The 15,636-nt window shown below is 49.7% G+C and overlaps 1 protein-coding gene across 18 annotated transcripts in view; it reads right to left on the reverse strand.

The window, feature by feature from the left end:
- Positions 1 to 15,636, reverse strand: part of R3HDM2 (R3H domain containing 2) — a 218,916-nt gene that overhangs the window by 39,945 nt on the left and 163,335 nt on the right. For 17 of the 18 annotated variants that reach the window (XM_078849692.1, XM_073319354.2, XM_073319344.2 and 14 more), the window contains one exon: positions 4,397 to 4,592. In XM_078849692.1, the coding sequence (XP_078705818.1) occupies positions 4,397 to 4,561 (165 nt within the window). In that variant the 5' untranslated portion in view covers positions 4,562 to 4,592. Of the gene's footprint in view, positions 1 to 4,396; positions 4,593 to 11,850; positions 11,874 to 15,636 lie in introns of those variants that run through there. The other variant, XM_073319349.2, reaches the window with a different exon arrangement.

Below are 15,636 nucleotides of genomic sequence, written 5' to 3' on the forward strand. Positions count from 1 at the left end.
CCTGTGACAAGGCCCCAGCCAAAGACTGAACAGGAGCACGAAATGAAAGGTCGTAAATCCAGCCCAATCCAGCGTTGCAGGATATGAAAGACACAAGGTGGGAGAAGTAATTTTTTTTATTGGACCAACAGCTCATTCACCAACAGATCGGCCCAATAAAATATATTCCCTCTCCCACCTTGTCTTCCCAGCATAATAATGAAACGTTATTTACTCGCGATGGGGAGTAGATATGCATATGTGATGGGGCCGGCTGGAGTGGAAACCATACCCTCTTTATAGTTCACCCTCAACAGATGTGAAGTCCAGCCACAGCGTGTTCAGAATCTGCCTTCTAGGCCTGGGAAAGCACTATGAAGAACTAGCCTTTCAGAACCTGCCACCTGCAGCAGCCCTCTTTGTGGTTTCAAGCCCTTGGAAGCAGACGCACACACAGAAGAGAGGTGCAAGAAGCGGATGTTAACATTTCCCCATCGTATGCACAACAAGTTCCCAGGAAGTGCCCGGATTGATTTGTCATTGAAATGACGCAGGTCTGAGAAGCCAGCGAGAGGATTCCGGCCTCTACCTCGCTAAGCCAGGACAGTTAAATGGGGACGTACCACCTAAGTCTGCCTGGGAAGGTTTCCTTTCTAGAGGAGCTTATCTCACAGTAACAACCTGAATCTCCGATAAAAGTCGACACCCCTCATTCTGCTTCGGCACCGTACTGCTTCTGTCCGATGCCAGCTTGAAGGAGAACAGCTGCAGAGCAATAAGAGGACTGCAGGCCACTGGGACAGAGAGAGGTGGGGTCTAGCAAATGCTATCCAAACTACTCCCGGACTCAGATCACAGGCCACGAGAGAACTGCTACAGAACTTCTTGCAAGAAGATTCTCTGGAGAGGGATCACTTAGTGCTGCTTCACTTCACGCACCACCTCTTCAGGGAAGCCAGGGAGCTCTCACTCCCTTTCTGGCTTCCACAGCGAGGAGTCGAGTCTGGAGTCTCGGGCAGACCGAAATTGTCTGGCCTCAGGAGAGGACCCTTCTGGTGTCGACTCTCCATGTTGCTTTCTGGTGACACTCCTGTTCCATCCACCATTTAGCAGCCAGGGCTGTGGTTGGGATCAAAAGTCTGGCAATTTACCTCCTCGGGCTTTCGCCAGAGCACAGCACAGAGTCTGTCCTACAGAGAAAGATCCTGAGTCCAAAAGGTAACCATGAAAACCCTTCACATCATCCATGGAAATGTGCAAACGGTGACTCGGGAGCAGTTGCTGGGGAGGGACAAGCTGGGAAATCCAGGAGAAAGGGCTTTACCCTGGCCAGCCCAGCCTTCCAGAGCATCACACGGGGTAGCATGAAATGCAGAGCCCAGCACGCTTTAGAACCAATGTCTTTAGGTGGTGCAAAGAACAAGACTTCAGGAGCTCAGACACTGTTTCGTCATTTTCTTGTACTCCCGTCTGTCTGCATCCATCTGTTGTCCGTCTTGTCTTACAGGTAGATTGTCAGCTCTTTGGGGCAGAGACTGGTTTTTTGCCCTGTGTTTGTACAGCGCCTGGAACAGTCGGGTCGTGGGCCATGCCTGGGGCTCCTAAGGACTCCGATACATGCAGTAAATCAGGTTGTCAGCACGGGGGGGCACACAGACCATGTCTGCAGTAGAGATTCACTTACCATGAGCCTTCTTACTGAAGGTATCAGAGAAAGGATGCCCTATCATCATCTATGCTGGAGAGATCCCTTTAAGACAAGTTTCAGCAGTGCCCGCTGTCACAAGCAGCCCCCTCTGCACTTCTCCAGCTGGATCACGGGGCGATGTCTCAGTGCTTTGCAAACCTGCAGGAAGCCTCGTGACCCCCCGGGAAGCAGTGAGGAAATATCACCACCTCCACTGCAGTCACTGGCCCTCTGAGGGAAGGCTCGGAGCTCGACGGTCAGAGTGTCCTCAGTAGGAGCACTCAGCCCCTCTGCAAATCAGCCCTGCCCCGAGGTCACACTCTCGCACACTTCTCCTTTTGCAGGCCTCGTTTCCAGACGGTGGTATTTTATTTGGCTGTCTTACTTTTCCTCCCTTTAAATCAGCTGCAGCCGTGGCTTCTCTTTACAGTACCCTCCTGCGATCTGAAGCAGCCGAAGTCCTCCCCACCATGGGCTTGCACAGCAGCTCGGCGATGAGGTCTCATAAAGAAGCCTACCATCTGCCTGGCGCTGGGTGCTCCCAAGTCGCGGGAGCTGGCGGAGCGTGTTCAGTTGTGATGGCTCCTGGAGGCAGAAACCTTCTCCGCTCGGCAAGTGCCATCTGACACGTGTACTGACGCGTCCATCTCTGTGCCAGAAGCCTTGCAGCGGAGCTCATGACCAGGCTCGCAGGGCCTGCTTATAAACAGCACCTCGTCGCAGCTTGGCAGGACCACGCAGCTCAGCCGGGCCGCTGGCCTTGAGGGGGAGCTGTGTTGAGTGAATGAAACCGCCAGGCGGAGTGGGGACTTTCCCTGAATGCACAAGACAGCCGAATTCCTTTCAAAATGAGCTGGCTGGGAGCTGCGAGAAGAGACCCCGCTCTGCAAGGAGCTCTGTCCTCTCAGCCAAAGTCCAAGCCTAGAAAAGCTAACTAGTCATTTACCGAGCAAACGCAGGCTAAACCCAGAGGTGAAGGGAAAGGCCAAAGGCAACGAGCGTCAGACGCTCAGCACCCTTTCCACAGATGGACCCCTAGAACTGGGGGGCTACCCTGCTGCTGATCCCATCAGAGATGCCACAACCCCGCTTAGCCACTGTTGCTAGCGAGGCCCAAGCTGTCTCTGCCTTGCTGGATAAGGGGAAGCTACAAGGGCACAGGGAGCAGAGGGGTTTGAGGGGGTACCTGAGGTTGGGACAGGGTTAGTGGAAGCAGTGGGGCAAGCGGAGGGCCAGGTGAGCTCTGAGCAGGGTCCGAAGATAGGCAAGGACTCAGCAGCGCCTGCTGCCGTAGCGATCAAGGGGAACATGAATCACAGCAGCGGGGTGGCAATTGCTCCTGTCTCATTTGGAGCTGGACAAACCCCCTCCTACCCCATTCATCTTAAAGTGGCAGCGTCCTATGTCTGCACAGCGATGGCGCTTGTATGCCAGTTTCCATAGGCAACCTAGCGCCAGCCACTGGATTTCAAGCGCAGCATCGCACCGTGTATCATCCAGAACACGTTCCGATCACAGCGACTACCGTCCAGCAGCAAGGCCCATTTCCCCCTCTTCAGCCGAAGTACAATGGAAGCACCTTTTAAGTGGTACGTTACCACAAATCTCTGTGCTTTGCGCAGAGATGGCTGCAGCTTCAGCAAGATCCATTTAGGAATATTTCCAAACTTTCCCTTCCGTGCCAGCCTCGCGAGCCTGTTCTGAGAAAGCAGGAGTCTGCACACTGGTGCCTTTCTCAACGTGCTTGACAAGCCAAGTCCACACTCGAGGCCAGCTGGTGCCAGTCGGTATCAGCATGGTCTATTTCTCAGGAGCGCCTAGAGACCACAACTGTGATCAGGCCCCATTGTGCGAGGCATCGTATGGGCACCCACGACCTGCCCCGAAGAGCTTACAGGCGAAACAGACATAACAGACAGAAGAAAGAGAGGCACAGAGAGGGGATGTGACTTGGTGGCTACTCCAGTGACTTCGCTGGAGCTCTGCTGATTTCCACAAGCTGAGGAGCTGACCCCCGACCTTAATTCCAAACTCACCCACTTCCTGCAAGAGGGCTGGCTTGTTCAAGAAAACCACAAGATGATTCAATTCAGCTCAAAACTTGGGTTCCTTCCTGAGGACCGCTCAGCCCACACACAATATCCTCACTGTCTCTCTACAGAACCACTCTCGCTTTCCTTATGTCCATCTGGGTAGGATACTGAACCACCCACCTCGGCGAGCCAGCAAAACCCGCATAGAATCATAGAATATCAGGGTTGGAAGGGACCTCAGGAGGTATCTAGTCCAACCCCCTGCTCAAAGCAGGACCAATCCCTAACTAAATCATCCCAGCCAGGGCTTTGTCAAGCCTGACCTTAAAAACCCCGAAGGAAGGAGATTCCACCACCTCCCTACGTAACGCATTCCAGTGCTTTACCACCCTCCTAGGGAAAAAGTTTTTCCTTATATCCAACCTAAACCTCCCCCACTGCAACTTGAGACCATTACTCCTTGTTCTGTCATCTGCTACCACTGAGAACAGTATAGATCCATAACCCTTTCCAGGCAGGATCTCCCCGCTAACTAGGTGGGTGTTTCATGCAAACATTTCTAGCCTTTGCAAAAGCATCAAATGGTTGGGGTGGCTAGCAGGGTGCAATGGGAACCTCCACAAATTGGGCCAGTTTGCCATTGCCTCTCGTAATGGTAACATTGGGACTGGAGGATGAAAAGGTGCCATGGGCTTACCTGAGATTCCTGCCGTACGTTGGTCTCCTCCCCATCCTTCTCAACTTCTTCCTTGCTTGGTGACCTGGATACAAATTTGTTTTTGTTCACAGATTCCTCCACCAGCTTTTTTTCCGACTCTTTCATTATTTCCAGGGTCTCTTGCGTCGTGTTGCTGTTAGACATCTTCAGTGCAATGCAGTGTAGCGATGGGCACCTGCAGGAAGAGAGGAGATAGGGCAGAGAGAAGGGAGTCAGGATGACGGGAGAGATCCAATTCACAGCTTGGCCTCCTGCACAATTCGCTCACAATTTGCCCCGTGGGATGGCCCTGCTCCCTCCTTAACTCAAATGCCCACAGGGATATCCCTGTGATGCTTCCCATGCAGTGATTTCCCTGGTGCAAGTTAGAGCACCTGGGATTCATGCCCAACTTCCTGTCGCCAGCTGGTTCCATACCCCCACCCTCCTCTCGGATTGAGTCCCATTTTGCCAACAGCACGCTCAAGCCAAGTTTCCCAACTGCTATAGAGCAGAAGCGTGGGGGTTCTCTCTGTAACTGAGAAGCTGGAGGCAGGCTCGAATTAAGACAATCCAGGGCATGCCTAGGAGCACTTCAAAGCCCAACCCCTATTCTGTGGCTCTGCCCCCTCACCCCATCCCCCACCTCTCCATTGTGTAACAGCAGCAGCAGGGGCCAGACACACATCTGTTGTCTTCTAAACTGGTAAGGAGCCCAATCCCACCACTCCAGACCTCTAGGCAGACTAGACTCTGCCCCCGAGGAAGGACTCCACCTCCACCCGTCCAAGCAGAGTGCTGTGTGGCCAGGATCCCTGCCGACACCAGCCAGCAGAGCTCCGATGGGGTGATGGCAGAGAAGGCGTCCCCCCCTCCAGAGCCTCATCTGCTGCGGGAGCGTCCCCCAGAGCAGCGGGTTTGAATGAAAGCTAAGCTGCTGATGGAACCACATGATTCCAGGTGGCTGGGCCTGTAGTGTTTATACCTTATCCAGCACTGACTGGAGGCATGAATCCCTTGACATCCAGAGGGCCACCCTTAGAGGGCCGTCGATACACACAACCCAGCTCAGTCCACCCAGACACGCACCACCTATGCTGTAGAACGCGGTAATCGGTACGGATGGGCGCTAGGCAAACAGGCTTTCTTTCACTCATCGCCAGTTGCTGCAGCGATTCCATGAAGGCGCAAACACACTTTTGACACACATGGCATTTTGCTGGCAACATCACAAGGTGCATTAAGGGTAAACTGAAATGCCGCTAATGCAAAGCATAGCCCATGGAGCACTGCGGCCTAGTGGATAGGGAGCAGGAGACCTCGATTCATTTCCTGACTCTGCCACTGGCCTGTTGATTGACCTTGGGTGAGTCACTTAAAAATCACTTCCTCTCCCGTGCCTCAGTTTCTCCATCTGTAAAATAGGGACGATACTCACCTTCTTTGTAAAGTGCTTTGAGAGCTATGGACCAAAAGAGGCAGGTACGACTATTAGTATTAATATATCGTTAGGTGTAGATTTAATTTCCCTGCCTGCTTAAACTTTCTCAAGAGATCAGTTCAGAAAGTCGTCTCTGAACTTGCAGTTTGGAAGAGATCAGAGGCCGCATGGGCAGGGCCCAGTGTATTCCAAAGCCACGTCGCCCCCTTTCCTGCAGAATTTGCTACAGAAGCTTTTGATTTACAACTACAGTTTCTAGCCCATATGGTTGCAAAGAAACCCTTTCAGAGTTGAACAGAATCTAAACTTGATGCGGTGACATCTGCCTGAGACTGCAGACAGCCTGAAGCCACAGATCTGATGGAAGAGTGTAATGCTTCCAGTCATCAAAATAGAGGCTAACTCTGAAACACAGTAACGACAATTAAGTCAACTTTGCTGAATGGGTAGGTAATGAAGCTTCAGAGCCAGTAACTCAAAACAGGCTTCTTCTAAATTTGGGGGTGGATAAATCACCCACGAAGGACGACGACGCTTCTGAAATACTGTGGCTGCATTTGCAGAATACAGCCTGATATCTGTCCTACTGATATACCGGAAGGGGATATATAAATGGGAATGCTGGCTTAAAAGGCACAGGACATGTCTGCACTTGAATACAAAAAGCCTACATTTAAAAGTTAAAGAAGAGCTCTGTATCGCTCGAAAGGTGGTCTCCCTCACCAACAGAAGTTGGTCCAAGAAAAGATATGACCTCACCCACTTTGTCTCTCGAATATCCTGGGACCAACATGGCTACACCACCACTGCAAGAAGCTAAAAGAATGTAAGCTTAGAAACTGGATGCACAGCTGACGTTTATCCACTTGCTTTAATAATCGCTTTGGCAGAACGTGGCTAAAAAAGAGTCAAATACAACAAAGATTTATTGACTCTTGGCTCGGCATGGGAATTGCTAATATTCACTGGCTAATTCAGCCTCATTGCACTTTAATTTGTAGCACTGCTGAACACAAAACCGGTGTTTCACTTTTATTGCAGCTACTGGCCTGGCAATACCAAACATTTAAATACGAATCACTAGTCTGAGTCCAGGAACAATTTCTGCGTCCCAAACCCAAGAGGGAGAGTGTTTTACTCCTGTTATTTATTTTTGCAGGAGATGGGGAAGGTTCTAAATGAACATGCTAATACATCTTCCATTTCACAGCCATCCTGCCCCACTAAAGTCACAGTTACTGGTTCATATTCATTCTGGGAGATATTAGGGAAAGGAATCTGGCCATCAGGACAACGGTCATTTTATACACAGGCTCCCGTTGAGTTTGGCGCTGGGTGAAAACGCTGAAAGATAACTGCTGATCCTTCTGGCAAATGCAGGCCGGAAATCCAGAGGCAAAGGTTTCAGGAATTCATATGCAATGGAAGCGCTCTGTGAACCATAGAAGTGTAGAACTGGAAGGGACCTCATCAGTCATTTAGTCCAGTCCCCTGTGCTCAAGGCAGGATTATGTAATAACTAGACCATTCCTGACAGGTGTTTGTCTCACCTGTTCTTAAAAACCTCCAATGACGGAGATTCCACAGCCTCCCTGGGCAATTTGTTCCAGGGCTTAACCACCGACAGTTTGGAAGTTTTTCCTAACATCCAGCCTAAACCTCCCTCGCTGCAATTAAAGTCCATTGCTTCTTGTCCTTTCCTCAGAGGTTAAGGAAAAAAATTGTGTCCTTTTCTTTGAAATAAGCTTTTATGTCCTTGGAAACTGTTATCATGCCCCCCACCCCCACACAGTCTTCTCTTCTCCAGACTAAACAAACCCAAGGTTTTCAATCTTCCCTCATAGATCATGTTTTCTAGACCTTTAATCATTTTTGTTGCTCTTCTCTGGACTTTCTCCAGTTTGTCCACATCTTTCCTGAAATGTGGCGCCCAGAACTGGATGCAATATTCCAGTTGAGGCCTAATCAACGCAGAGTAGAGCGGAAGAATTACTTCTCATGGCCTAGAATGATGTTCACTATTTTTTGCAAGTCTTCACTCATATTTAGCTTGTGATGCACTATGACCCCCAACCCCTTTCCGCAGTACTCCTTCCTAGGCAGTCATCTCCCATTTTGTATGTGTGCAACTGACTGTTCTCCCTAAGTGGAGTACTTTGCATTTGTCCTTATTGACCCTTTCTCCAGTTTGTCCAGATCATTTTGAATTTTAATCCTATCCTACAAAGCACTTGCAGCCCCTCCCAGCTTGGTATTGTCCACAAACTTTATAAATGTATTCTCTAAATCAGTGATGAAGATATTGAACAGAATCAGAACCGATCCCTGGGGGACCCCACTCGTTATGCCCTTCCAGCCTGACTGTGAACCACTGATAACTACTCGCTGGGAATGGTTTTCCAATGCAATTGCAAGCTAGAACTTTGGCAGAGAAACTCAAGGCTTGCATGCAAAACTAGGGGTATCATTTATTATTAATTATTTGTACAATAGTAGCACGCAGACCGCCCAATTGACGTCGAGGCCACATTGTGCTAGGCACTGTACACACAGGGTTTGTCTCTGCTGCAACCTGAGGGGTCAGTACAGCGTGGATAGACATACCTGCGCTAGCATGGCTAAAAACAGTGGCGTAGATGAGGCAGCCTGGGCTTCTGCACTGATCAGCAGCACAAGTGCATACCTAGGGTCTGGATGGGCTCCTACAGCACCACATCTACACTGCCATTTTTAGCCCGATAAAGCTAGGTTGGGTATGTTTACAGGCAATCAGCTGGGACTGCAGCAGAGATACAAAGGGTGGGCTAAAGGAAGAATTAGGATTGCAGGATTTATTTATTTATTTATTTTTTTAAAGATATGGGATTTAAATGTCAGCTTGATCCAGTTGGCTGCCAGTGTAGTAGTTTCCAGACCGTGTAATTCCAGGAAAAACCTCCATGTGCCATGAGCTCTGTAGCACTCCAAGGCAAGAAAGCCGCAAGGGAACAGAGCCAAGCTCTCTGGCTGGACCAAAGCAAGAACCAAAGTGAGCCACAAGTAACAACAGGCAAAAGTGCTCCAGTTGGGTCCCAAGTCCCAGTTTCAACCTGGTCCTTGATTTGTACCCATGTCAATTTCAGAATCAAAGTTTCTATGTACTGGAGCAAAAGTGAAATGGCATGACCAAAACTGGGGTGTGCTGAAAACTGTAAGCTACCACTTTACATTCCAGGATTTTCCTGATCCCCTTTGCAGCCTCAGGAGCTTGCACAGTCAGTCTGCAAAGAGCCAGCCTAAAGCAAAGGGGAATGGCTCTCTGTTTTAGGGAGCAGTCTGCTTTGTCACACACTGTTTCTGGGTTCTTGTGTGTTACAATTCTGAATTTGAAGAAAGAAGTCGGGTTATGTTGCAAACTTCCAGTGACTATAAATTGCCCCCTTTTCACTGGCCCCTGGCAGCCTTTTGCAAGAGTGCAGAATTGCCCATGCACAGATCTGTCCCCGCCATACCCCACCCCTCCACTGGAGTGTCTTGTTGGGAAAACAAAAGGAGGTAGCAGAGGAGAGGCAGGCTGCTGCAGAAGGGACTGAACCTTCCTGACTGTTGCCTGCACAGTATCACCAGTTATGTTACATGGCTGACATCTCCATCTGTGGCTTTGGGTGTTAAGATGGGCACTAAGGGGATGCTGAGGGGAGAGCCAAGGCACCTGTTATTGCCGAGAAAGTAGATAATCCCAGAGGCCACTGCCTTGTTGTGGTAGGTTTCATTTCGAAGCAGGAAGGCTACAAAAACCCACCAGCAATCCCATAAGCAACTTTCTAGGCAGCGTGCCAAAGAATGGCAAAGTGAGGATTCACAAGTTCAGCTAAGGTTCTCCCCTCACTGAGAGGCAGCAGTGGAATAAGTCACTAACAGAGATCCCAGCACATGTCTAATGCCATGCCCCCTGCAGCGGGCTAGCTGGCACCAGTTCTGCACAGCCCAGGCTATCAATTTTCAGCCTGGTGCAAAGCTCTCGGGCTCAATCGTTCCGGCCAGCGAACTGCCACTACCGAAGGCCAGTGCAGAAGAGGGTCTGAAAGCAATCTGGAAAACATACTACAGGCTCCCAGCTGAGGGACCTGCAAACTACCCTGCCCTCTAGTTGCACACAACTCAAATGGGTCCATGAGGAGCAGTTCAGGTCTGACTTTCTCATGAGGGGCACAGGCTGGAGGTGAGGGCTGCCCAAGCCTGCTGTTGTTTACTAGTGTTAAAGAGACACCTTTTTGCATAGCATGGATCAGTAACACTCCCCAGCCAATCACAACAAGGACTACAGCAGTCTGACACCAGTTTCCTTTGGCAGGTGTCACCTGGAGGAGATCTGAGGAGGGTGGGGCAGGTGGGGGGAGGGGATTCCCTCAGGAGTTTTCCTCCGGCTGGAAGGTTCCAACAGAGCAAGGGTATTTGCTCAAAAGAACAGAATCAGCGTCCAAAGTGATGGCTATGACAAGAGAGCGGCACCATCACAGCCAAGGCTTGATAACGGACATATTGTTGGAGGGGCCAAAGCCCCTCCTTTCACCAACTATGCCTCCAACCGGGGCTGGCTCCTGAGAGGGAGATGTTATTTGATTTCGAAGTTCAATATCCTTCCGCGGGAGCTGGAATCCTGCTGGGGTCACATGCACCTAGGAACCAAGCACAGCACCTCAGGAGCACTGGGCTGCACAGCCAGGAACTCAGCCCCTTCGCTTTCTTGATCTGGAAAAAACACGGGGAGAGGGTGGCTCTTTGATCCGTAGGGGCAGTTCAGAGGTCAGGACCCTGCAGTGGCAAAAGGAGACCTCCCAGGAAGCTTGGCTGGATATTCTGTAGCCTGGCATTTTATTTCCAAGAGAAAAAACATCTGCACTTAAATACGCAAGCAAATATTCTGCAAAAGCCACCCCACTGCGACAGAAACCCTCACCAGCACCGTATACAGGTAAAGGACAAGGGGGTGGAATCTTGGCCCATTTGTATCAGAGGGAAGAGGGAGTCTGCTACATATGTCTCATTCACAAAAGATCAGAATGTTTATAGCCATTAAATATACCAACCCCCCACCCCAAAACCCGAGTCCTCTAGCATCTCTCCTCTGCATGCAGATTAAAAGCAGAGACATTGTGTTCCCCTGGTGCTTCTCTTTAAAGGCTCTTCTAGAAGAGGTTTCCTTTCTGTGTGAATGAATCAGCCACGCTCCCCCAGGACATGCGTGGGAGGCAGCGTAGGAGGTGGCTGACATGATCCACTGTGACAACCAGCGACTCAAGGAGAAAGTGAAAGTTCGCAGGGCTGGGTGGATGCACGGGGGTGGGATGGGGAGCGGGGGAAACGGGATGGGGAGCCGGGGGAATGGGAGGGGCAGTGCTGAGCTGCTCCTCACAAGGGAGATGAAATGTTTACGTAGATACAGCATCAGGGAAACCACAAAATCTGGGTCAGGAGAGAAAACAATGAGCAGCAGGAGGAGAGGGAGCTGCTGTCAAATTTTTCAGTTTGGTTTTGGGAGCTGGCAGGGTAAACAGGCCAGCTAAGGCAGTAGCACGGTCCTTCATTCTTGCCTGTTTGGTGTGGGGGTAGGTGCACATTTACAGACACTGTCCCACTCCCTAAGGCAGCAATAAACTCCATCCCCTCTTACAGTTAGTAATGTCCTGCCGGTCCCTGCTGCTGCTCACCAGGGGTTCTCTGAGCACGCCAATAAATGACATTCAATCCATGCCAAAGAACCCCCTCCCATGGGAGAAAGGCCCAGTCTGATTCTCATTTAATACTTGGGGAAACCAAGGCACAGAAGTCACGTGACTTCCCTCACATTGTCACACAGCCAGTCAGTGACAGAGCCAGGCTCTCCCAGCCCCTTGCTCTGAACACTAAACCCGGAGGGAAAGGATGTGATCCAAAATTGAGTACTTCAGCATTTACTAGTTTGGAGGGGCCCAGTTCGCAGGGAGTGGCAGGAGATCACATATAAATGGGATCAGTTAGACTTGTTTCTTACTGGATTTACAGTGATGGGTTCACATCAGATCCTGCAAGTTACTTCATGGCTGAAACTTGACTTGTTTCCTTATCCCAGGCCAAGAACGTGGTGTTAGGGGGATCTTAGGGAACTCTGATATCTCTGCAGATTTCAGTTTACAGCATCGAATATTGAACCGTTCAGTGCAATCCAGCTTCTGCGTGTTGCGTCTGTCCAACAGCCGTCAACTCTTTCCAGAGTAAACGCAAAGAGGAATCAAGAGCTGTAGGGAGGAAACACAGTCAAAGGAGAAGGGGAAAAAAGGCAGAGAACAGTTCAGGCAGAGACACAGCAGGAGGCTGCAAAGGAGAAGGCTCTCATGCCAGCCATGGTGAGGCTGCAGAAAGGAAGAGAGAGATGGCTTGCTGCCAGATGTCGGATACAGGACCAGAGATGGGAGCCATGGGACTGGCTGGGAAAGGCCCCAGGGAGGTATGTTTAAAACAAGACCGCTTTGACAGGATCCTGAAACGAATGGGAAGACAGTGAAGTTGTCTGAGAGGAAGGTGTTCGTGCTTTCTGGGTGTACGAGAAAGGAAAGCTGGCAGCATTCTGCACCTGCTGGACAGCAGGGACTCCACTGCAAGAAGATAAGAAGGCCAACGGAAAGTAGGGCCTGTCCCCTTAACCGTGGAATGTCCCTCTGCTTCTCGAGTGTGGCACCTTGGAGTCTCCATTGCTTTAGGGCCAACGCAGTTAGTTGGCCAGGCCACTCAGCACACTTCTCCTGCATGCACAGTTTCAAAGCCATGCTCAACCAGGTTTCAAAAGCTAAACTCATGCACACAAGATTAGCCAGTTATTATTTTCAAAGGATCAAGTGGACCTTAACATGTGGTGGCAGGGGGTGGAGGGATCATTCCAGGGCTTTTAACTCTCATTTCTCTTCTGTGTTACTCTTGTCATTATTTTTTGCCTTCTCAGGCCCATTACAGAACAGCAGAGACCATTCTTCACACCCAGACCTAGCCTATGCTGCTGGCTGTGTGGAGGAAAATGTTGTTTCCAGGACAGACAGGACTGTAGCCACCAAATGCCAAGGAGAAAGCCTGGTACTTCTGGAAGAACAGCTGCTTTGGCTAACCAGGAAATAAAACGCACATCCCTTTAAAACGGGACACTTGGAAATAAAACAGAGCCAGCCATCCCTTTGGAAGAGCAAAAATGCTCAGAAATATGCAACCCATGTGCCAGCAGCTTATCTCCTACAGCCTCAGTGCTGGGCAGACTGTATACATGCCAGCCAACCAAGTAGGCAATCAAAAAGTTGGGTCTGAAGCCTGACCAGCCAGGCTGTAAGAATTTGTTCATCCAAAGGCAGCTTTGCTAGGGAAACTGATGCCCAACTGCAATGGAAAAAAAAAAAAAAAAAACGAAAAAAACCTCCAACAAACCTTGAGAGAGACGAGAGAGAGAGAGAAAAAAATCCTTTGCCCCAGTATGTCATTTCATGGCTCTATATAAGGCTTTGGTATTAATGTCCATATCACTGAATAAACACACCCTGCAAGGTTAAATGACGACATTCTCCCGTTCTGTTTGCTCATTGGCCTCCGGGTCGGCCAATCTGAATCACGGCTCCATGGCAACAGGCTCTATCACCATGAGCAACTCGATAAGTTTTTTTTTTTTATTTAGCGGTTTTTAAAAACAAAACAAAAACCAAAAACTGCTGCAAATGTCTGTCATGTAACAGTTTGCACAGGAAGGGGGCAGGCAGCAGAGAGAGACACAAGACGCTGCAAATCTGAGGCACTGGAAAAGCATCTGTTCCACTGGGGAATGCGCTGCCTGCCGCTGAAAGCTGGGTTTAGCCACAGCAGTATGAGCAATATTTCACTGCATATGGGAATTTTCAGTTTCCCACATTGCAGCCACTGGTAAAGCTTTCACTGTGGTCAAATTCAACTAGAACGTGCATCAAGAGGCTGTTCTGGAGAACCGCTGTGTTCAGACGACTGTGGCACCTGATCGTAAAGGGCTGCCCCCCAGCCCTCTGTACAAATCGAGCCTTATTTGGGCAGCACAACACACCAGGAAACTTCTGAAGCAAGAGCTTGAAAGCTAATGAGAGAAGTGCCCTTATAAGACGCCTTTTCTCTCCCATCCGCCTGTCTTCCTTCCTTAAAAAGAAAGGAGAGTTTCCACCAACAGGGAGCAGAGCTGGATGAAGGAAGAATATCCTACTGCATTAGAAAGCTTCGGAGCTTCATTCTGAAAGAAGGCAAACGCCCAGGTTGTCTCAGTGCAAAGCCTTGGGAAAATGACCTATTTGGTGACATAGCCAGGATTTTCTCCACCTCTTCCTCTCCAGATCTTCTGAACCTGTCTCCTTGTTCTTTTATAGATGTTTGAAAACGAGCTCCTTCTTTAAGAGCTCGTGTGCTCGGTAAAAAGGTGGAGACCAGATGTCCTCCACAGCCCAGGCTCCTGTTACTTAATCATTGCTTGAAGTCTTAATGTCCCTCGTGACGACACAGGTGGATACTTTGGAAATTACACTACAGAGGGTTACGGCTTCAGGTGGCAGAATGAGCAGCGGGGGTGGAGGACAGCTTGTGCCTATAGAAATCACAAATGAGGGATGGGAAATGCATCTGATCTAAGACATCTAGGAAGAGATTTAAGCTTTCCATGAGAAGTCAATAGGTTTCCAACATCCACTGAGGGGACCCAGAAGTTAGATATTATGAGTGTGTGTTGGGGATCACATTTCCTATTCCCCACCTGCAGTTTCTGCATCCCCTTCATCAAAGGGTAGCACTCACAAGATTTCACATATCCCTAGCTCCAATGTTCCATCTTTCTCACAAATGATGCTACCGTGGATGGGGAAAACGCTGGGGAAATCAGCCTAATTTACACAATATCGGCCTTGCTCCTCCTTAGCGCAAAGCAGCCACACTGGCCTTTCTACAGACCCTACATTTGCTGCTTTAGCTGCGGAGGGGGAAGGAGACAATGGGGAGCTAGATGTGACCCGAGAGGTCATATTCATTTCTAATGGCGATGTTCCTTTGTGCAACACGTAGGACATCCGGCTCCCGAAATTACTGGATGGCCACGAAGCCACTACACGCTGCATGGGTAACAAAGATACCAGCCTCCAGCCAACTGCGCAGTGGCTGGGCCCCCCTATCTAGGAATGCTCACCAGCATTTAACCCTTCAATACCCAGGATTGTCAGCAGTCTCCCCTCCCAGGAGTTCATGCTGTACCAGGAAATTCAGCATCTTTCCACCCATGAAGAGTTAATCTGAAGTGACTGGCTGACAGAACGCACAAGACTCTGAACCTCCTAGCCCCTACAAAAATGTTACAGCTGCACAGTTGCATTAAGCAGAGCCCTGCTTCCTTTCATCGAGCAAGCTGGGGCACATCTTGAATCCATCTTTGTACAGATTATGTACTGAGGCAGAAGAGGTGAGCTCTGATAACGTTACGCTGGGGAGACAGGACAGAGCAGAGCAGTAACTCTTCCTGATGCTAGCATGCGCACGCCGATAGTCCAACTATGCCCCACAGGGCGGTCCTCTTCCACAGGTGCAAACCACTTACTTAGCTAATTAGCACGAGAACCGGTGATGAGGCGCATTATGGGAAGTGCCAAAATTATTGCCAGGATGGGTCGTCCCGGTTAGGTGTTAAACACATGGATTTGTATTACTTGGAATAACTCAAGTGTTGTAATTTTGTGAAAATAAACTATTTCTGTTACCTGGACCAATGCAAGCACTAAGAATCAGGACAGATGTCAACTGGCCG

The sequence above is a fragment of the Lepidochelys kempii genome, chromosome 20 (genome assembly GCF_965140285.1).
Source record: "Lepidochelys kempii isolate rLepKem1 chromosome 20, rLepKem1.hap1, whole genome shotgun sequence".
Classification (NCBI taxonomy): Eukaryota; Metazoa; Chordata; order Testudines; family Cheloniidae; genus Lepidochelys; species Lepidochelys kempii.